Source organism: Sinocyclocheilus rhinocerous, unplaced genomic scaffold (genome assembly GCF_001515625.1).
Source record: "Sinocyclocheilus rhinocerous isolate Xijiao unplaced genomic scaffold, SAMN03320098_v1.1 scaffold360, whole genome shotgun sequence".
NCBI lineage: Eukaryota > Metazoa > Chordata > Actinopteri > Cypriniformes > Cyprinidae > Sinocyclocheilus > Sinocyclocheilus rhinocerous.
Genome location: NW_015653490.1, coordinates 328,107 through 349,529, shown reverse-complemented (window position 1 = coordinate 349,529; position 21,423 = coordinate 328,107). Strand labels below are relative to the sequence as shown.

The 21,423-nt window shown below is 35.8% G+C and overlaps 3 protein-coding genes across 5 annotated transcripts in view; 2 read left to right on the top strand and 1 right to left on the bottom strand.

Moving 5' to 3' along the window:
* The window catches only part of LOC107716413 (PAB-dependent poly(A)-specific ribonuclease subunit PAN3-like), a 20,237-nt gene extending 15,141 nt beyond the window's left edge, over positions 1–5,096 (bottom strand). The window contains exons 1-4 of one of the 3 annotated variants that reach the window (XM_016522857.1): positions 4,967–5,096; positions 3,065–3,186; positions 2,846–2,918; positions 2,681–2,751 (exon numbers count right to left, since the gene is read on the bottom strand). In XM_016522857.1, the coding sequence (XP_016378343.1) occupies positions 2,681–2,751; positions 2,846–2,918; positions 3,065–3,178 (258 nt within the window). In that variant the 5' untranslated portion in view covers positions 3,179–3,186; positions 4,967–5,096. The other 2 variants (XM_016522856.1, XM_016522858.1) reach the window with 2 other exon arrangements.
* Positions 2,993–21,057, top strand: LOC107716415 (2-oxo-4-hydroxy-4-carboxy-5-ureidoimidazoline decarboxylase-like). The gene is made up of 3 exons (XM_016522859.1): positions 2,993–3,002; positions 19,381–19,589; positions 19,696–21,057. Exons 2-3 carry the CDS (start codon positions 19,415–19,417, stop codon positions 20,043–20,045), a joined length of 525 nt encoding a protein of 174 aa, XP_016378345.1. The 5' UTR covers positions 2,993–3,002; positions 19,381–19,414; the 3' UTR covers positions 20,046–21,057.
* On the top strand, positions 8,367–17,524 carry LOC107716378 (receptor-type tyrosine-protein kinase FLT3-like). The gene is made up of 22 exons (XM_016522788.1): positions 8,367–8,515; positions 8,757–8,845; positions 9,657–9,799; positions 9,994–10,100; positions 10,206–10,323; positions 10,457–10,602; positions 11,448–11,581; positions 11,683–11,821; positions 12,025–12,202; positions 12,281–12,378; positions 12,459–12,570; positions 12,662–12,849; positions 13,978–14,069; positions 14,165–14,297; positions 14,383–14,487; positions 14,836–14,946; positions 15,643–15,799; positions 15,998–16,110; positions 16,637–16,755; positions 17,019–17,141; positions 17,235–17,346; positions 17,463–17,524. The coding sequence occupies exons 1-22, from the start codon at positions 8,443–8,445 to the stop codon at positions 17,522–17,524; spliced, it is 2,652 nt and encodes an 883-aa protein (XP_016378274.1). The 5' UTR covers positions 8,367–8,442.
* Positions 21,058–21,423: the final 366 nt, after the last annotated feature.

Here is a 21,423-nt window from a genome sequence, read left to right as displayed (position 1 = left end):
TTTTTTCCTTTCCAATTCACGGTAAGATTACTATATGTATATGTATGTATGCCTAAGCTGATGTGGTGCATTAAAAGAAGCGTGTGGTGCATTAAAATCAGGATGCGGTGCATTAAAAACATGTGTGGTATACAGTATGTTGGGTGCAGATTTGATTTAGTTATATTTATATATTTTAGGTATATATATTTAGTGTTATGATCTTCATTAAACCATTACCGTCCTTATATAAAATATCATCCCATCAACATCATCTTATTACTGCTCAATGTTTCTATGATATTAATAATGATAATAATAATAATAATAATAATATTGAAAACAATATTGAATACACTCATAGTATTATTAAAACCTTGTATAAATATGTATAATAATAATATGTGAATAAATAAATTATTAGGATGAGTGTGTCAGATTTGTAAAAGTTGAATGAGGTCTGATCTGGAGTGTTGTGGTTCCGAAGTATAGTTGTAAGGAGGTGAGAAATGTTCTAGGGAAATGTAATCTGTGAGCAAATTTTTCCAATGCGTTATGTGAATAGTGTTTCGGGATTTCCAGTTCAAGAAGATAGTTTTCTTGGCGATGGCTAAAGCTACGAGGAGTATCCTTTTGTTTTGATTGAGAGTATTGAGAGTTGATAGATCACCCAGTAGACAGAGTAAGGGGGATAATGGGATGTGGCAGCCGGATAGGGATGATAGGGATTCAGTGACGTCTTTCCAAAAGTGTTTAATGGGTGGGCAGTGCCATGTGGCATGGATATATGTGTCCGGACAATTTTTTTGTGAGCAGTGCGAGCAAGTTTCTGATGTGAATCCCATTTTAGACAGCCTTTCCCCAGTGTAGTGTGTTCTGTGAAGAGTCTTATACTGTATGAGCTGAAGGTTGGCGTTTTTAGTCATGGAATAAATATTTTTACAAATCTGAGTCCAGAAGTCGGTATCAGGAGCAATAGAAAGGTCTTCTTCCCATTTGATTGTTGGTAAAGTTATGATTTTATTTGAATTTGTTATAATTTTGTATATTTTGGAAAGTAATTTTTTCGGGGAGGATATATTAACTAAATCTGCTACTGCGGAAGGATGGTGGAGATTGAAGGTTCTGGTGTTGATTTTAGATGAAACAACTGATTTGAGTTGCAAATAGTTTAAGAATTGATTGCTCCCGATACCGTACTCCTGGGCTAAGTAGGAAAATGAAACCAAGTTGTTAGACTGAAAAATGTGATTAATATGTGTGATGCCCTTTTCTGCCCATTTATGGAAATTGAGTGTTTTTTTTGTTGCTTGTGAAGTCAGGGTTGTTCCAAAGCAGGGTGAGGTTAGATGGAGCCTGATTGGAGTTTGTGATTTGGTGATATTTCCACCAGGCTGTCAGAGCCGAAGCTATTGTCAAGGCTTTGAAGCATGGGTGGTGTTTAATGGACGAATTAGAAAAGGGGTGTTTGATATGTGCAAGTTTTCGCAGAGTGATTGTTCTATATCTAGCCATATGATGTCTGACTGAGTGGGGTGAGTCCATTTATATATGTATTGAAGTTGGTTTGCTAGTGAGTAATGGTAAAAATGTGGGGCTTCTAAGCCTCCTAAAGATTTGGGTTTTTGTAAAGTGCTTAATTTTATCCGTGGTGGTTTATTTTTCCAGTAGAATCGGGTGATGACACTCTAACACCTCTAAGAAAGTATCTTTGTCATTTTGGTATTGGCACAACTTTTTCCACGTTAGGGATGTGTAAAGCAACATTTATTAAAAATTCACTAGTCAGCAAATGTCTCAAGGAACACCTGTATAATTAGGTTGGTTTCTGATTCACCTGATTCCAATCAGACTCGTTTTTTAGGGCAGGGGTTTTCAAAGTGGGGTTGCTTTGTTTGTTTATTTGTTTGTTTTACCAAAAACAAAACAAAAACAATAAGATTACAATAACTAAATTACATTAAAATAAATAATGTTTATATTAAAAAAGAAAATAAATTATATTAAGATACATAAAATTTGACTAAAAATACATAGTACAGTATAGTATTAAAAGTAGTTGAGAAAATATTAATGTACCCAACAAATTTTTTTTCATAATAAAAAATTGGGTCTTGATACATAAAGACCTCATTTTAAATTTTTGGATGGGGGTCTCTTGACACAGAATCTTAAAATGCATTGTCAGATGCAATGAAATGGCGACTGATGTCCGTCTAAATATATATGGCTTATGTATATTTTTTATAAATTTTCATATGTATATTTTTAATAACTTTTCTTTAAGGGATTTCCTGTGCAAACTCTCTTAAAGTTAAAACACAGCATGATGTCAGCATAGTAATTAAACTTCACTGCTAAGAAAACGAAGCGTTTGAGAGAGGCGGGGCATAGAGGACCTACAATAATGTACAGTATTTGAAAAATAATGTGTTTTTTTAACATTAAAGCATGTCAACATATTCTGTTACACCAAATACACAAAATAATGATCTTTAAAAAAGCATCATATGACCCCTTTAAAACTCACTAATCAACTGGTCAATTGTTGGATGACTAGTCTGACCAAAACGCAAGTTGGAACCATTTTTTTTCTATTATGCCTTATTGAAAGATGACAGAAATACAAGTGATTCTTCAATCAACAAAATACCCAGTCATAGCACAATACAAACAGCATAAACTGACATGTAAAACTCACCTTTCTCCTTTGTGATATGCTCAAAGCACCAAAATCACTGAAGAGAGATGACGCTGGGGAATTTAGTGGATCTAAAAAGTGGAATAGACACATAGAAAAGTTTTTCAAATCTTGCCATGACAGCTTTATCGCCACAACAAAAATTTCAAACAATTTTTTACTTACCATGTGTGTTGTGGCTGAAGCTCTTGGCGCCATCGTTCAGTAGACTCGGAGAACTGCTACTGCTGGTCATCCTCTAAAAACACAAGCAACCATCAACATGTGAAGTGTCCCATTATGAATCACCACTGTGTGCTCCATTTGAGAGACCCAGTTGCTAGTATTATCTATTGGTTTCCTGTTTATCATGTCACCACACACAGTCACTAGTGGTTATGTTACCTGCATCATTGAATATTTGGACTCTGCTGGGCCTCCAAACCCATTGACCCCAATAAAGGTGCTGCTGAAGTATGAGTTGGTCAGACTGGCATCATTCAGAGCACCTCCCTCCATCCCAGGGACTGCAATAAAGCAAAAACACATGTGAACCCTTTGTGTAAACACAATATCTTGCACAAAGTCTTATGTAAGCCTTTTTCAAATTAAATAAATAATTCAAATAATGCAGTGAATGGTAGCTTCAGTATATTATGTTTTAAAAGATCAATGTGCTCTCCTAAAAGCAAGTTCCATAGAATTTCTCCTGAACACTAAAAAAAGTTTTAAGAGCCGCTTGACATAATTTCCCACTTTACTGTGAAAATGCACTCAGCCTCTTCTAAAGTGTCATCAAAACATTGGCAAACCAGATGTTTTTCTATTCTGTTAGTTTATAAAGATGCTTCAATCTTGCCTGTGAACAATGGCAGGTCTTTTTCTATGGCAAGCCATTTATTCATTAAAACTAGTATCTATGCCACTGTCACTGTTAACACATTTTTGCCACTGAATTCTGTGGAGATGTGTGTAACCACACTTTGGACTAGTACGTATTCCAATATTGATGAGTATCTCTTTTTAAAATATCACTAATAACTATTCATTAAATATTATAGTATTTATTATGATTTTAATTTTTTTGTACCTATTTATGAGACACAATTATCTATCCAAGTTGTCACTAGTAACATTTATTATGGCACCTGTTTCAATCTCTTTTTTCCCCTACCTGTCTAACCAGAACAGCTATTTTAAAGTTATACTAAACCATTACTAGTAAGATTAAGAAAAAAATATTATAGAAACAACTGGAGCACAATAGTATCTGAATGGCAGGCCTACTATGATCAATTCATTTAATACTAGGAAAACTGGAACAGATACTAGTAACTATTAAAATAAGTACTAGAATAAGTAGTAGTTTCTCATAATGAGTGAAACTGTAAACCAAGTGTAATTGTAAAAGATAGTAGTCAATACCGGATTACTGGAGTATTCCAGTAAAAAAAAACTACTAGGTAGTTTAGTTTTAAGGAATAAATGTTAAAATGCCTTGCCATACCTATCAGTTATCAAAAACTAGACAATTTATGCATTTGGAAGAATATTTTGGAACCAACAGAAACCAAGTAACGTTAGAGGATTAACTAAACGATTTTGCTTCGGTTGTTTTAGTATTTCCGTCTTTCGTTTAAAAGTGTTTGCGCGCTGTGGAGTAACGTGTTGATTTCCCGTGTTGTTTTGGTAGCGAAATTTAGGCCGCTAAATCCACGGCCTCGATTTAAACAAAAGCTGCCGTGTGGCCCCATAACCGAACAACAACAAGATACGTTAGGCCTCAGCGCAATCTTACTGGACAACAGCTGTCCCTCCAGAGCTGTTCCCGCGGGACCGAGAGAATCGTTCTTTTTGGGAACGTTTGCCGGAGCGCCGCTGGCCGCGCTACTTCCGAGCACGTATCCCGCCGCCGTCACTGCTCCTCCGGCGAGAGATAAAGAGACGGGGCTTCCTCCTCCGCCAGCACCTGTACCACCACCGTGCAGAGAAAGGCTCGCCATGGACGGGTCCTCGTGCAGAAACTGGCATTCATCTCCGTAAAAACAAGTCTTGTCTTTCGCATAATAACGGCAGAATTTCACTTTCACACCGGGTATTCCGACACCCCCGAGCGGAGCAGCTGGAGCTGGGAGTCCACTGTTCATGGCACCGCTGCTGCTGCTGCTCCCGCCGGAAGACACTCGCACATAGACTCGAGATATTTAGCAGCAGTATATTTTAAAACACAGAGAAACAATGAGCACCTTACTGAACGTTTAGCAATAAAATCAACCTCCTCATCGAGCCAGATAGTAAGAGCCATACTTTTGTTGCCATGTACTGATACTCGTTATCGGGGTCCATCAGCCTGGCGTTTGGCTGGGATCATGCTGTTGTTGTTGTCTTCTGTCTACACTTGTTCAGCTAAGCGCTAATAGCTCTGCTGTGCATGCTGGGTACGACCAGGACTCAGGAGTCAGTAGGGGATTCATTTAAATCATAAAACACATATTACAATCATAATAATAATATATTGTAATTTACGATTTTTTTTAAGTGTTAAAATGTTACATTTTTGTATCTTGGGCTTAAGTGTTGAAAACAGGGAATTTTACTTTTCATATCGTAACTGAAAAATATATATTTTAATTAATTTGGTATTTATGTGTCTGTGGTTTTAATACATTATAAATTAATAATTGATATTAAAACATTATTATTATTATTATTATTATAATCATGTATACATTTTCCTATTTATAAGAGTGTTGAAATATTGAATACAATTTTTGTATTTTATGAACATGGAATATTACTTTGCATATATATATATATATATATATATATACATATACATATACATACATACATACACACGCACACACACATTTACATTTAGTCATTTAGTGTATGTTAACAGAAAGTTGAGTGGAAGGAAAAAGATGCACAACCAACCGAGAGAACCGCAGCCTTATGAGGATTGTCAAGCAAAATCGATTCAAGAATTTGAGTGAACTTCACAAGGAATGGACTGAGGCTGGGGTCAAGGCATCAAGAGCCACCACACACAGACGTGTCAAGGAATTTGGCTACAGTTGTCGTATTCCTTTTGTTAAGCCACTCCTGAACCACAGACAACGTCAGAGGCGTCTTACCTGGGCTAAGGAGAAGAAGAACTGGACTGTTGCCCAGTGGTCCAAAGTCGTCTTTTCAGATGAGAGCAAGTTTTGTATTTCATTTGGAAACCAAGGTCCTAGAGTCTGGAGGAAGGGTGGAGAAGCTCATAGCCCAAGTTGCTTGAAGTCCAGTGTTAAGTTTCCACAGTCTGTGATGATTTGGGGTGCAATGTCATCTGCTGGTGTTGGTCCATTGTGTTTTTTGAAAACCAACGTTACTGCACCCGTTTACCAAGAAATTTTGCACTTCATGCTTCCTTCTGCAGACCAGCTTTTTGAAGATGCTGATTTTATTTTCCAGCAGGATTTGGCACCTGCTCACACTGCCAAAAGCACCAAAAGTTGGTTAAATGACCATGGTGTTGGTGTGCTTGACTGGCCAGCAAACTCACCAGACCTGAACCCCATAGAGAATCTATGGGGTATTGTCAAGAGGAAAATGAGAAACAAGAGACCAAAAAATGCAGATGAGCTGAAGGCCACTGTCAAAGAAACCTGGGCTTCCATACCACCTTAGTAGTGCCACAAACTGATCACCTCCATGCCATGCCGAGTTGAGGCAGTAATTAAAGCAAAAGGAGCCCCTACCATGTATTGAGTACATGTACAGTAAATGAACATACTTTCCAGAAGGCCAACAATTCACTAATTTTTTTTTTTTATTGGTCTTATGAAGTATTCTAATTTGTTGAGATTGTGAATTGGTGGGTTTTTGTTAAATGTGAGCCAAAATCATCACAATTAAAAGAACCAAAGACTTAAACTACTTCAGTCTGTGTGTATTGAATTTATTTAATACACAGGTTTCACAATTTGAGTTGAATTACTGAAATAAATGAACTTTTCCATGACATTCTAATTTATTGAGATGCACCTGTATATATAAATATATATAATATATATTATTTAATCAATTAATTTCTATTAACTAAATTAAATCAACATTTGGTGTGACCACCCTTTGCATTTCAAACAGCTTTTTCAGGTAGCTTTGCAGGTAGCCTATAGGTTTCTTGAAGCGCCTTGGAGAAGTTGCCACAGTTCTTCTGGATTTAGTCTGTCTCAGTTTTTTTTTTTCTTTTCGTTTCTTCGTGTAATCCTAGACGGACTGGATGATGGTGAGATCAGATCTCTGTGTGGAGCACTGGCTGTTGTCAGATTCCTTGTCCATACAAAAATCTCACTGGATTATTACAATTAATGGCAAAAAGAAATGTTTGGAAATGTAAACTGATATTTCCCACTGACGCACTACAGCAAAAATAGAAATAACTGGCTTAAATACTGGGGGGGGGAACTAATGGCCTAAGATTTTTGCACTATATATATATAAAATAAAACACTAACGAATACCCTAGAGCAGGAAAGATGCAAGAAACGGCAAACATACCAGAAACCAACATCAATGATTAAGTTGTAAGAGAGGGTGAAAATCCAGCAGCTACATCAACAACAAACAACTTCTTACAAAAGGCCCAGGCATGGGAGATGAGAGTAGATCTGGGAGAAAGATTGCAGTTCCTCCAAGTAGTCCAGACAACCCTAAGACCAGATGTGGTTATGTGGTCAGACAAGGCAAAGAAGATCATTTTGATTGAAATTACAGTCCCGTGAGAAGAAGAATGCCACCAAGCCTTCGAAAGGAAGAGTGCAAAATATCAAGATCTTTTGCAAGACTGTCATGAGAAAGGGTGGCAGGCATGGCTGTTCCCAGTCGAGGTTGGGACTTCATTTCCAGCGATATCGTTGACTTGATTGCAAATGATTGCAAAGATACTATTTAAACTGAACTGAGCTGGATGATGACATCACTGAATTCAATGATGAACTGCCTTTAACTGAAAAATGTGTGTTTACTATTGTCATTTTGCATTATTGACACACTATTTTCCTAATTAATGCTGTTCAGTTGCTTTGACACAATCTGTATTGTTAAAAGCGCTATATAAATAAAGGTGACTTGACTTGACTTGACTTGACTAGAGGATTCCCGGCCCAGTCGGTATGGAGAATGTTCACAGCAATTGGACTAATGGGGGAGGCAGCAGAAAGACCCTCTTGTTTGTTATGGAATAGGAGAGAGGAGCAAAGCTGGAATCCAGGAGGAGAAGATAGGCAGTGATTTGGCCACCACTGCTGACCCACCAACAGGAAGGTGTTATGGTTCAGGGTCGAAACACCCAAGGAGAGTTGGATACTGTCTGATGACATCAGCTCCTCCTGGCCAAGGCTACATTCACGCATAGTGAATGTTAAAGAAGCATCTTTTAGATGTAAGTAATATTATATATAATATAATAATGATAATGATAATAATAATTATTATTATTATTATCGAGACATTCTCTGATATTGGCTATATGCCATTAATATCTTCTTTTTTCCCTCCAGAAACATAACTAAGTCAAGGCAATCTACTTGCCAAAACAAAGGAGTCTTCTTTTAATTGCTCTCAGACTAATATCCAACCTGAGGCATTTAAAGAGGTGCATAAACGTCAGTAGAAGTGATTGTTTCGTGTCATGTGCTGAAGCGACTGTCTTTGTGCCTTATTAAGAAGTGATGCTTTGTGTCATGCGCTGAAGCGAAAGTCTTTGCGCCTTTGTTCGTTGTCCATCCTATTTCATGATCAGACAAGGGTCGAGGAAGAAGCTGTTATGCCTTCACGCGATGCGTCCAGGAAATAGGCTTTTGGTGGGTAAGTCAGACAAAACATTTGTTACCTGTAGGCTAATTTACCAGTGAACTGGTGACAAACTAGTTAATTTTGGATATGTACGTTATTATGTACGCATTTTAATGGATTTTATGTACTTAATTGTGCTGATTTGTATGTTATAAGGTTTAATTTATTCCAATATAGTTGTTTTATTCATTGTTTATTCATTCATTCATTGTCGTTCTCTCATATTTGTATTGTTCTGTATCTTGTGCCGAAGTGTTACTCGTGCTGCACTGGAGCGCTCGCGGTAGCGCGGTGACGGACGCTTCAACTGAGACTCGTCCCCAATGTGACACTGATGGATCGGTAAAGTCCTTCTGATCAGCCGCTCACTGGCTCAGTACAGCTTTCTGTCTGTAATTCTCAAGCTCTTCTCGAGCAGATATTTTAGCTTCACCCACATATGCCACAGGGCTGAGGTTAGAGATTCCTGAAGATGAATTATTCACCATAACAAGATTTGCCTCCCAAGTGAATCTTACATTAATTTGAGTGTAGGCGCATGGATGCCTTTATAATTTTTTTTGTATTTAATATCACATTTTTTTGTAAGATTTAAACATTATAAACATTCAGTTCTTTACTGTAGAAATTAATGGTAACAAGGTCACTAATTTAATAAAATATAAAGTGATTAAAAAAGGAGATTTGTCCTTAAAGAGTTGATGCTGCTCCTAAAGTGTTATCAATGTAAAAGGTTTCTCTTGAAGAAAGTATTTTTTCACTGTTATATTAGGAAAAATGTCTTTAATAACACACTGTAAAAGTAGGCATTCATTCTTAAAGTTAATGGTTATATGTTAATATTATATTGTAATTATATGCTAAATATATTTAAACACACTGACCATGCAATAGCTTGTGTTTCTCGTGGTTATTTAACAAGATTCTGTAAGAAGGGATATTAGGTCTTTTTCTTACGTTGCATCCAAGGCTTAGACCGTTTTTTAACACTTAAAAAGCAGCTAAAAATAAAAGCAGAACTGATGATTTTACAGAAATTGCTGTAACAACCATAGCGATTTGTATTTTAGTGTTACTGTCAAGCTACTTTTGCTATTTTGATTATTAAAGTCAGTGCACTTGTTTTTTTTTGTGTTTTTTTTTGTTTTTTCAGACTTTAAGATGCACATTGGAAGAAACTCATTTGATGAGTTCTGACCCAATTAAACTGGATTTCACTGAAGGACAAACTGTGGAAATTTACAGTGCATGCCAACAAAACCGCTCAGATGGGCTTAAATGTCTTTGTCACCAAAGGTTTATATCTGTTTGGATAGATGATGATTGTTTAATGAAGTTTTGAATGGATTACTCTAATAGATGATGATTGTTTAATGAAGTTTTGCATGGATTACTCACCTGATATTCAATATGTCATTGATAAATTATAAGTTTAGAATTTTATCTCTTAATGAATAATTTATTATAATTTTTTTATATGCTTCCTACAGGATAAATTCCTCTAAGCATGCATTACAGCCCACTGAGCGATTTAGAAATGGAACATACACTGTAAACTGTGGCAATCATAATGTTACAGTTGTTCAGTCACCACAAAGTAAGTCAAACATAAAATGGAGGAAATATATTTATATTGATACTAGTACCTAAAACAACATATGAGTTGTTGAGTTGTTAAGATGTCTCTTTGTTGTCTTTGTAGGGAGGCCATCAGTTCCAGTGCTCAAAGCTATTCCAAAAGCAGGGTCTACAAATATAGCTCAGTTAGTGTGCACTTCTGAGGGAAACCCAAAGCCAACCATCAGGTGGTATGGTAACAGGTAACATGACGTTATGGCCTGCTACCATTGTAGATACTGCTACTGAAGTCATGGTTCCTTGTTGGGAGAATTTGTTACATAAAACGCGGCTGTAACTATATGTCTGTGATTCAATTGTTTGTTTTCCTTTTAGCAAAAATCCAGAGGAGGGCATGAAAGATAAGTGGTATAAGACAGAGAGCATTGTGACGAGTCACGACTATCATCCTGAAAGTCCAAATATGAAGTGCTGTGCCAGTAATTTGCTGGGAGAAGAATGCACTGAGCTTCATCATTTCGGTATGTAATATTTTAATGTGTTTGAAAGTCTCTTATGCTCACCAAGGCTGCATTTATTTGATCAAAAATACAGTAAAACAGTAATAGTGTGAAATATTCTACAATTTAAACTAACTGTTTTAACTACATTTTCAGCAGCCATTATTGAAAATCCTTCTGAAATCATTCTAATATGCTGTTTTGCTGCTCAAGAAACATTTCTTATTATTATCAATGTTGAAAACATTTGTGCTGCTTAATATGTTTGTGAAAACCATAATACATTTTTTTCAGGATTCTTTGATTAATGTAAAGAACAACATTAATTTGAAATATAAATATTCTGTAACATTATAAATGTCCTTTCTGTCACTTTTTATCAGTTTAATGCATCCCTTAAGAATAATGGTATTAATGTCTTTAAAAAAATCTTACTTACCCCAAACCTTTGTGTGGCATTGTACATGTGTTAAAATACTTAATATGATACTATATGTTAATAGTTTTTCAAATATTTACTTTCTTATCTAAAGAACAGATGAATAATGCTATAATTTATATTATAACCCAAGTTCACAGCTATGAAATCCTTTTAACATTATATCAATATACAATGTTAATATATTATCTATCAACTAACGACCCCCTAGTTAAAACCCAGAAACTTTAAACGAAAGTCAGATATTGAGTATCCAGATATTCTAATATTATATTATCATAACATCTTATCTACCACAATGGAAATGATATTTTCAGCACTATTTGACAGCATATATTATTTACAGTAAATGATGTCGGATGTAGGTTATATAGAGGTTTTGGTTTAGCATGAAAACCTTCTGCGAATTGTGTTGGTTGTCTTTCAGATCTCAATAATAGGAATGTGGATGGGCAAAAGGCTCAGACGATTTTCCTGAAATCTGGTGAGTCTCTGCTACTCCGATGCACCATGAATTCTATGGACCCCCTTGATCTGAGATGGCACTTCAATAACACAGCAGTAAGATGTGAATGCTAACCATAAAGAATTATTAAATCAAAGTTTCACTGCTCTGACCATTTGATAATTTTTCACTTATTTTTTTCCTGCCCTTAATTCAGGTCAAGGGAATCACATCGTTATATTTTACAGACTGGACAGAATACTTCTTTATCGAATCAGTGAACGTGACACATAGTGGGGAGTATATCTGCCTATCTAAATACAACCAAGCTAGGAAGACCTACGTCAAGGTCCTTGGTAATTAAAACCATTGCCCTTTCTATTAAAATGTTTCTTAAAATTGTTAAAATGTTTATTTTAATATATGATTTTTAAATAGAAAACACAAAGATCAGTGAACTGCTGCTAATGCTGCTGAGTTCTAATGTGTGACAATCATTTATTGTGCAAATAATAATTAAAGAGATATTTTTCTTCTATGGGCGATCCTTCCTTGACAGAAAATGACAAAATCGACATATTGCGGTTGAATGAGAGCAACACCATACTAGCACAAAATAAGGCAAGCTTCTGCTTCCAGGCTCTGGTGTTCTCCTACCCAAAAGCCCAGTGTCACTGGATTACACCAAATCAAACCAAAATGCAGTGCAGAGAAACTCATTACCATAATTTTACTAGGTATTTACCTCATGCTTTCCATTTCAATGCAAATGATAGAGTGTGTTGTTGTGCTTATTTTGTTGATTCTCTCATTAGTGCATTTAAGCTGTGCAACCCTGAGCCAGGCCAATATCAAATGAAATTAAAGACTCCACAATATAGTGTCATAAGGAATATGTCTCTCTGCATTTCAGGTGAGTGGTCATAAACATTTTGACTGAAAAATAATGAGATGTTAAATGTGAAATAAGTTTATATGCAATGCATTTTGCAGACATTCCTAAAATTACAATAAAATTACACAATGATTCAAACACCGTCTCCTGTGAGACTCAAAGCTCCCTATCTGCGACTGTATCCTGGAAGATCTGCCCATCATATCCCAAGTAAGAAGCAGAGATAACCAATGGTATAAACATGAAATGCATGTCTTTTTTTTGCTAATTTATTAAACTATTTTTCTGTATATTTTTGCAGATGTATTGATTCTAAAAACTGGAAAGAGATACTTGTTGCCAAGCCCAATGTCATGGATTCAGATCAGTTCTGTCAGAAGAAAATTGACTTTGCCAGACTTCACTCGAACAGCGAGGACCATCATATCAAATGCTGCATCACTAACACAGCAGGGACTCGCTGTAGTGAACAATTACAACTGCCAACAAGTGAGTCTAAACCCTAAATTGAATACTGGACTCAGTAGATTTAACCTAAATGGAGACTAGCATAATCTTACTTATCTTACTAGATCTTAATAAGGATTTCATAACTCTTTAAACTACCTTTCAAAAGTTTTTAAATACTTTTATTCAGCAAGGACACATTAAATTGATCGAAAGGGACAGTAAAGTATATTACATTGTTACAAACGATTTCTATTTAAAATGAAATTCTTTTGAACTTTCTATTCATCAAGGAATCCTGAAAAAAAAAATCCTAAAAAATATTTGATAGCAAAATGTTATCAACTAACATTGAAATGTTTCCTGAACACCAAATCAACATATTAGAATGATTTCTGAAGTATCGTGTGACACTGAAGACTAGAGTAATGGCTGCTGAAAATTTGCCATCACAGGGATATATTACAGTTTAAAATATATTAAAATAGAAAATATTTATTTTAATTTGTAATAACATTTCACAATATTACTGTATTTCTGATCAAATAAATGCAGCCTTGGTGAGCATAAGAATCTTACCAACAGCAAACTTTTGAACTGTAGTCAAGGACTAATAATGCACTCTAAAAAATGCTGGGTTAAAACAGGACAAACCTAGCTATTGGGTTGTTTTGACCCAGCTATTGGGTTGTTTGACCCAGCTATTGGGTTGTTTTGAGCCCAACTGCTGGGTCAAAACAACCCAATAGCTGGGTTTGTCCCTTTTTAACCCAGCGCTGGGTTATATTTAACCCAGCATTTTTTAGAGAGTGTGAACAATTCCCCATATATTTACATATTTCTATATGTAAATATGTGGGGAATATTTTTACACCACACAGAGAGAAACAGAATTAAATATAGCATGTTACAAAAAAAACTGCCTTTATTTATAGCAGTCTTTGCAGCTTTGAAAAGGTATTTTTACTGTGCACTTCTATTTTCCAGGGGTTGATATTTATAAAAACATATTTACATTTTTCCTTCTGATATATGAATCAGATATCACATATTGTCCGTCAATGTTAGTTCAGTAATCAACTTTAATTTTCGTTTGAATATATGTTTAACACTGAGGTTGAGTCACAATTTTAGCTAAATGTATTTTTTTCACCTGCTGTTTTCCCTCAGATTTCCTCAGTATTGATTATGCGATTTGTTTCCTGGTCATCTTTATACTCCTCGTGGTCATCTTTGCCTTAATCATCTTCATAAGAGTTAAGGTAAACCTGTACCTGCTTCTGTCACGATGACAAACAAACACCTAGAATCATAGATCTTACTTCTTCAAACACAGACTCTCACTCCTTTGTTACAGAAGCCTGGGTACCAGTGTCAGATCCAGATGATTCAGATGATCGGTCCCAACGACAATGACTACATATACATTGATTTCAGGGAGTTGAAATATGACCTGAAATGGGAATTTCCACGAGAAAATCTTGAGCTTGGTAAAGATCACCAGGAACTTTCTTTAGACTTGCTATATATATATCTTATTAAGTGTTACGAATTTGTTTTGTGTGCTTTCCGAAGGGAATGAGCTGGGATCTGGAGCATTTGGGATGGTTGTGCAGGCTACAGCGTATGGGATCAGCAAGCCAGGAGTGTCTATTCAGGTAGCAGTAAAAATGTTAAAGGGTAAGTAATGACATAATTTAACAGCATAAAAATCTAATATCTGATACATCACTGGCATTTTGGAATTTGATTGTAAAGGTCCTTGCACACTGAGTCCGAAATTTTCGCATGCGTTTTTTTCGTATTCGTCATCCTTTCCTATCAAAATGCTTGCTACAGATGCGAAAACGCAGAAAATCGAACCTGGTCCGAATTTTTTTTATGACGGACGAAAGTTTCGGAGGCAGTGTGTAAACGTGATTGACACAACATGAGGTCGTATTTATTTTTCAACGTGCGAAAAATTCGGACTCAGTGTGCAGAGACCTTAAGTGTGTGCTTTGTATTGTTAATTTATGGATTAAACAGACAAGCACCAGGCAGTGGAAAAGGAAGCTCTGATGTCTGAACTGAAAATGCTGACTCATATTGGACACCATGAAAACATTGTCAACTTGCTCGGAGCTTGTACAGGCTCAGGTAAGATTTGCAGAAGTCATGGGTTTCTGAATCATATCCTCTGATGGAGACACCTATATATAGAGAGCAGCATTTTCAGCAGCGTTGGTTCCGGTAGCATTTTTTCCATTCATTTTTCCCATAGTGATTTTGAAAAGCCATGAACCAAGCCAAGCAGCTATAAGGTGAATCACAACATTACAAACTTTAATTTGAGGCCAATATTTGAAAATGATAAAGGTTGTGTACCTAAAGGCTTTAGTGAGGGAAAGAACTACAATCCCATAAAGCATTATGAATTAAATAATCAAATTAAAAACAACAGTGAAATATAAAACTATTCATTTAAAGTTGTTGATTATATCTATAGAAACAATATATAATTTTATTGCAAACTAAGCATATATAAAAATATTACAGGATCATGGGTTGAAATAGTTTAAATAGATGGCTTGAACAAAAGCATATACCATTGAATTTGCAACCTCAGATCTCACAACAGTTCTGTCTTTAAAGGTTTTTTAAAGTTATCTTTAAAATTATTTTCCCTATGGAGAAAATGAATGGGGATTTTACTTGTGGAACCTACTTGATTATGATTGGTCGTTTGTATGTTTGACCATCAAAAAAGCAGGATAATATACAGTCCGCTGGTCCTTATATCTAAATTTAATAGATTTTTTTTGTTTGTTGTTTGTTGTTTTTTGAAATCCGCAGGTCCTATTTACCTGATATTCCAGTACTGCTGTAACGGAGATCTCTTGAACTACCTGAAGAGCAACAGGGAACGTTTTCACAAATATCTGACGGACGCTTTCAACAGGGACAGATTCAGGGGCCTCTACCACAACTTCCAGCAGAAGAGAAACTCCAGGTTTGCATAAATGTCCACCAAGCAGAGAATTACAGCAGTGGCCTTTTCAACAAAGAAAAAAAAAACCCAGTGTGGACGAGAGGGAAATGAATATATTGTGCTGAAGTGGAACCGTAAATGTAAAGGTGCACATAAATGAATAAGCTGTCGTTACTGTAAATGACTGTGTGCTTCTCTCTCCTTGTTGTGCCTCCACAGTGACTATATTGAGCCTGATTGCAACCAATACGTGCACATGACACCTGCAACCAAAGGACAGGAGAACGAGGCACTCCTCAGTCCCAGCATCAGCTCAGTGTCTACTGTTGAGGGTAGGTGGAGAAAGGGAGAATCTGAATTTTTTTTAAACTAGAGATCATCAACTGTATGAATTAAACAGTGACTTTTAAGTTATCAGACTTTTTATTTATCAAAATGTCATTATTATTATTTTATTAACTTTTTTTTTATTAAAAAATAATGTGTTTTATTATTCATATTCACTTGGTTTCACATGCATCTGATCATAAAACATCAATTTATAGTATGCATGATTGTACACTCTAAAAAATGCTGGGTTAAATACCAGCAAACCCAGCAATTGGGCTGTTTTGACCCAGCGGTTGGGTTACTACCCAGAAGGTTGGGTTAATCATTTAACCCAACCGCTGGGTCAAAACAGCCCAATTGCTGGGTTTGTCCCTATTTTACCCAGCACTGGGTTGTATTTAACCCAGCATTTTTTAGAGTGTATGATTGTAGAATATCTATATTCTCATTTTATTTGTTAACAAATAACTAATAATTAAAAAAATACATATTAGAAAATAAACAATCGTTTATGTCAATTCTGTAAAGAAATGCTTGAATGTGAAGACAAACATCAAGAAGAGGAACTTCACAGTCTCACCTATGATGATCTTCTGAGTTTCTCTTTTCAAGTTGCAAAGGGCATGGAGTTCCTGTCCTCTAAAAATGTGAGCTTAACTTTCTGATCGTGATACTTCTACTTCCTGCCATTCAACAGATATAAAACTAACAGCTTTATTAACTTATTTTTACACTTTTTTTCTAATGTTATCTCTGAATACTACATGAGCATGTTACAACCCAGAGTAGCTTCTGTACACTTTGCACAGTCAAATCATTGTTAGACATATTTGGCTTCATTTCTTGATTTGTTTTCTCATATTGTTATATAGTGTAAAAAAGGCTTTAGTGAACAATTTTCTGCCTACAGTGTATCCATAGGGACTTGGCAGCCAGAAATGTTTTGGTGACACATGGCAGACAGGTGAAGATCGGTGACTTTGGCCTCGCAAGAGACATTGAACATGATTCCAACTATGTTGTAAGAGGAAATGTAGGTATTGTGTGTGCATATGTGATAGCCTTGATGTGACTGGTCTTTATTTAGCTGACTTGTAATTATAATCGTAACATGACATTTTTGCAGGTGCGTTTGCCCGTGAAGTGGATGGCTCCTGAGAGTATTTTCAAAGGGGTTTACACAATGCAGAGTGATGTCTGGGCCTATGGCATTCTGCTATGGGAAATCTTTTCTCTAGGTGTCTCTCTCTCTTCTCTCTCTGCTGTATACAGCTTTTAGCTTGTATTTAGCCAAGAAAATTCTTATAAATCACTTTTGATTAAACATATGAACATATCTTGTACTTACTATTAGGAGTCACCCCATATCCTGGAATAACTGTGAATGACAAATGTGGAAGGTACTGGAATGAATAATTTATGTGCGTATTGTACCACCAATAATGTGTTTAATATTTTTTTTATTAAGGCCTATTAACAAATTTTCACTTTTTTCCACAAGTGTTTACAGCGTAATTAATAACATACAGTATTTGAATGTTGTTTTGTGCAGGAAGCTTTTTTAGGAACATATATAACATATATTATATATATACTGTATAACAAACCTTCCCAATTTTAATTAGAATTCTAGAACGTGTACGTTACCACTGACAGCTGAATAACCTGTTTCTGTACTCTATAATGAAGGCTTACAAGAGATGCTGTGCTTGAGAAGTACAACAGATTATAAATTATTTTATTTTTATTTTATTTTGCTGCATTTTGCAGGTGAAATTGCTCTATTTTTATAACAAAAATCTTTGTCTTTATTTTTAATTTTTCATTATATTTATTCAAACATCTTAGACATTTATGGTTTAATCATTATTCTTGAAATATTATTTATCGTGTAATAAGAATAGTCTACAGTATGCTTAGTTATGCTTATGCTTAACGGGAATTAAATGTGCACATTTGTGCAGATTTTATATAAACAATGTAGTCCATAACTTACCTTTCAGTGTGTCTTTCTAACAGTCAGCAACTCAAAATCACCTTTACTGTTTAGGTTAAGCATTCTTAACTTTTTCAGTCCACTGAGACAGAGTGGGCATGATGATTAAAAAGGAGTTAACAAACTAAAATGTTTTTGAAAATATTGAAAAAATATTTGTATGTAAGGTTTAAGATGCAAAAAAGCTAATAAAACATAAATTGTGCATTTTGTGTCTTATGATTGTGTGTACTGTAACTTCATAGTGTTTTATACATGAACTAGGCCTATGTGTTTTGACTGAAGGTGTTTATATCATAGACCTACAGAGGGTGGCGCCACGGGTGTAGTTCAGAAGAGGGGGTCAGAATATTTAGCATAAGACCAGGAAAACCTCTTACTCTTGGGTCGTCTTTGTCCTTATTTGTCCTTAACTTTGTTGTACAACCCATTTCAACTGTTATCAGCCCTATAACATGATCTCAATATTTACATTGTCATGATATAGCATACATATTTACAGAACATTACATTTCAAAGCGAAATCTAAACTAAAAAAAATTAAAATATTAACCAAAACAATTAACTGTACAGCAAACAATAGCTATTGTTTCGCATACATATTTACAGAACATTACATTTCAAAGCGAAATCTAAACTAAAAAAAATTAAAATATTAACCAAAACAACTGTACAGCAAACAATAGCTATTGTTTAGTTTTTAATAGGCCTATTTATTTAATGTTTAATCCATATTTAAGATATTTATGTTTGTGTGTGTGTGTGTTTTGTGAAGCTGTTTTACTTAATTTCTCATCTGTTTCAGTCACGTTCAGTCGTTTCAATCACGTGACTTTTTCTGCTCATCATTAGCCATATTTACGCTCATTAGTAGGCTAAAGGTGGTAAATAAAAACACATGAACAGAGATAGCCTACGAAGAAACCCATTTCCAAGAAAACCAAGATCATTGGATTTGGTTCATACGAGGTCCCAGAAAACATTTTACTGATCTCGTTAGCACAGACCCTACTAAATCTAACACTGGCGTAGGTAGCCTATTTAAACTAGGCTATAATCAACCTCCATAGGCTACCAGCAAGAGTTCATTATAAGCCTACTGGCGGACTCTTGCATTAAATATAAACCCCAATAATCATACCTGTATTGTGTAATGAGAGTATTCATCCTCCTTACTTGCCTCATTGAGACAACTAGGCTATTTAGATGGCAACAGTTACAGTAATTGCCCCAACGGACGTTGACCTCGTCCAATATTGGCTTTTGGCATTTCCAGCTACTACAGTTTGTAGAGGACACGCGCCGGAGCCATGGACATAAACGTTGTAAATGCTCTAACATACGAGGATTTTGTGAAACTATTCGGTAATGTGGTTGAGAAATGCCCCCTCATTCCGGCTGCAATATGGTCCCACCTGCCATTCAAAGATCTAGCGGACGTCGAGGCTCACATAAGGGAATTCATTCACAGTCTACCAGACTCAGGTAGGCTACATTTTTCTGCTTCGTGTATTTACCAAAATCACGTTTCCTGATGTTTTAAACACAATATTTTATTTGCTGGTTAAGTACATTCAATTAAATTGTTCAGGTAAAGAGGGCGTTTTGCGGTGTCACCCTGATTTGGCGGGTCTGGACCTCCAGAGCGGGACTCTAACACGCGAGTCTCAAGAAGAGCAGAGTCAAGCTGGTATGACCACACTGGATTCCGCAGAGAGTCTGCAAATGTACACTCTAAACACAGAGTACAAGGAGCGCTTTGGCTTCCCTTTTGTCATCTGTGCCCGTCTCAACAGCAAAGCAGACATTGTGCGCCAACTGTCTGAACGCCTGAAGAACGACCGTGCAGCGGAGCGAGAGCGCGCGGTCGAAGAGGTTACAAAAATCTGTAGCCTCAGGTTACGCAATATTTTCCTATCTGACATTCAAACCAAACTGTAACTCAAGTTACCATTGCAAAAAGTGTTTACTGCATCTTTCTACTTGATTGTATATTTCTTTAATAAGTAGGTAACAGACACAAAAAATAAGTAGGCTATAGGCCTAGGCTATGCCTACAAAAGAATTGATCCATATGAAGTAACATTGTTCTAAAAACGTTAACCCATTCAGTTATGAAAACGTTATTTCTCATGTCTTCTGAATGTTTTATAACGTCCAGGTTTTTAAATGTTTAAACAAAAAATTTTTTTCTTTGTTATGTGAACGTAATAATTAAGGGAACGTAGCCTATTTGATCATTTTGCAAACGCGATGGGAAAATTACTTTTGATGTTCTCTGAAGCCTCTGACGCTAGTAAGTAGCAACATCCAACTAAAATGTTTCAGAAAAACGTTCCATGAATGATGTATTGTTTTGTGCTAATGTTTTGAGAACGTTATTAAAGAGGTTGCTGTATACCGGGGAAAAGGGAGACCGAGTGCATATAGGGCCCAGAGGGTGAGAGGGGCCCAGAACGATGTCCCCTGAAAGATTAACGATGAAAGATGTCCTCAACAAAGTGATTTTGAGCGGGCCCCATTGCAAGGGGCTCAGAATTCCTATATGCCACATTTTTTTGGCGCCTCTAAGGCAGCAAGTTAACATTGTGATGCTCTGTAAATCTATAATAAAATGGGAGAGATAAAAATGGCAGTACTTATGCTTTTGTAGATGTACCCATAGTGATCCTATAAAAATGCTCAAACAGCTAATGTTGCTATGGTTACCTCCTAGCAAGCTTTCGAGCATCTATTTAGCAATTTAGTAACCTGTGGTTTTGTTTGAAACATAGGTTGTATGCAGGCTACCTACCGCCATAATAATTAATAATGAATAATTTCAGTAGCCTAAATGAAATTACTGCATATTGTGTTGTTTTTGTCGCATCGGTTAATAAACTTTGGGTTATGATTACTATTCTTTTTACTATTCTTATTTGCACCAAATTAAAACAAATGACATGACGCCACACTGCACACATGCTTTTAATTTGTTTAGTAGTAGCTGCATAAATAGTATGAAATATAATTAATAAAGAAATTCATGATAGAAAGGCTTTTTGACTATTCGTTGTCTATCTATAAATACGTTTTTAAAATGAACATTTGATGTTTCAATGACGTCATGCATTTCTATTACACAAAAAGACCTTCCAAGAAATTGACTCCACAGAAGCATCGCCTCTCACACAACTGAGATCGCCCTCTACTGTCAATCTTTTAGCAGTACTGTACAGATTTACAGGATTTGACTAACTGTTGTCAGTGTCACATGTGAGAATGAGATGTGGCACACTTATATAGTTCCACTCATCGATGGCAGGCTGATAGATTGTGT

What these genes read in the sequence shown, in the direction of transcription:
- LOC107716378 (XM_016522788.1), top strand. Translation starts at nt 8,443, where the DNA reads ATGATCAGACAAGGGTCGAGGAAGAAGCTGTTATGCCTTCACGCGATG. An exon ending in CACTGAGCTTCATCATTTCG is followed by an intron (nt 10,603 to 11,447) that starts GTATGTAATATT and finishes GTTGTCTTTCAG; the next exon opens with ATCTCAATAATAGGAATGTG. An exon ending in TATGTCTCTCTGCATTTCAG is followed by an intron (nt 12,379 to 12,458) that starts GTGAGTGGTCAT and finishes TGCATTTTGCAG; the next exon opens with ACATTCCTAAAATTACAATA.
- LOC107716415 (XM_016522859.1), top strand. Translation starts at nt 19,415, where the DNA reads ATGGACATAAACGTTGTAAATGCTCTAACATACGAGGATTTTGTGAAA. An exon ending in TCACAGTCTACCAGACTCAG is followed by an intron (nt 19,590 to 19,695) that starts GTAGGCTACATT and finishes TAAATTGTTCAG; the next exon opens with GTAAAGAGGGCGTTTTGCGG.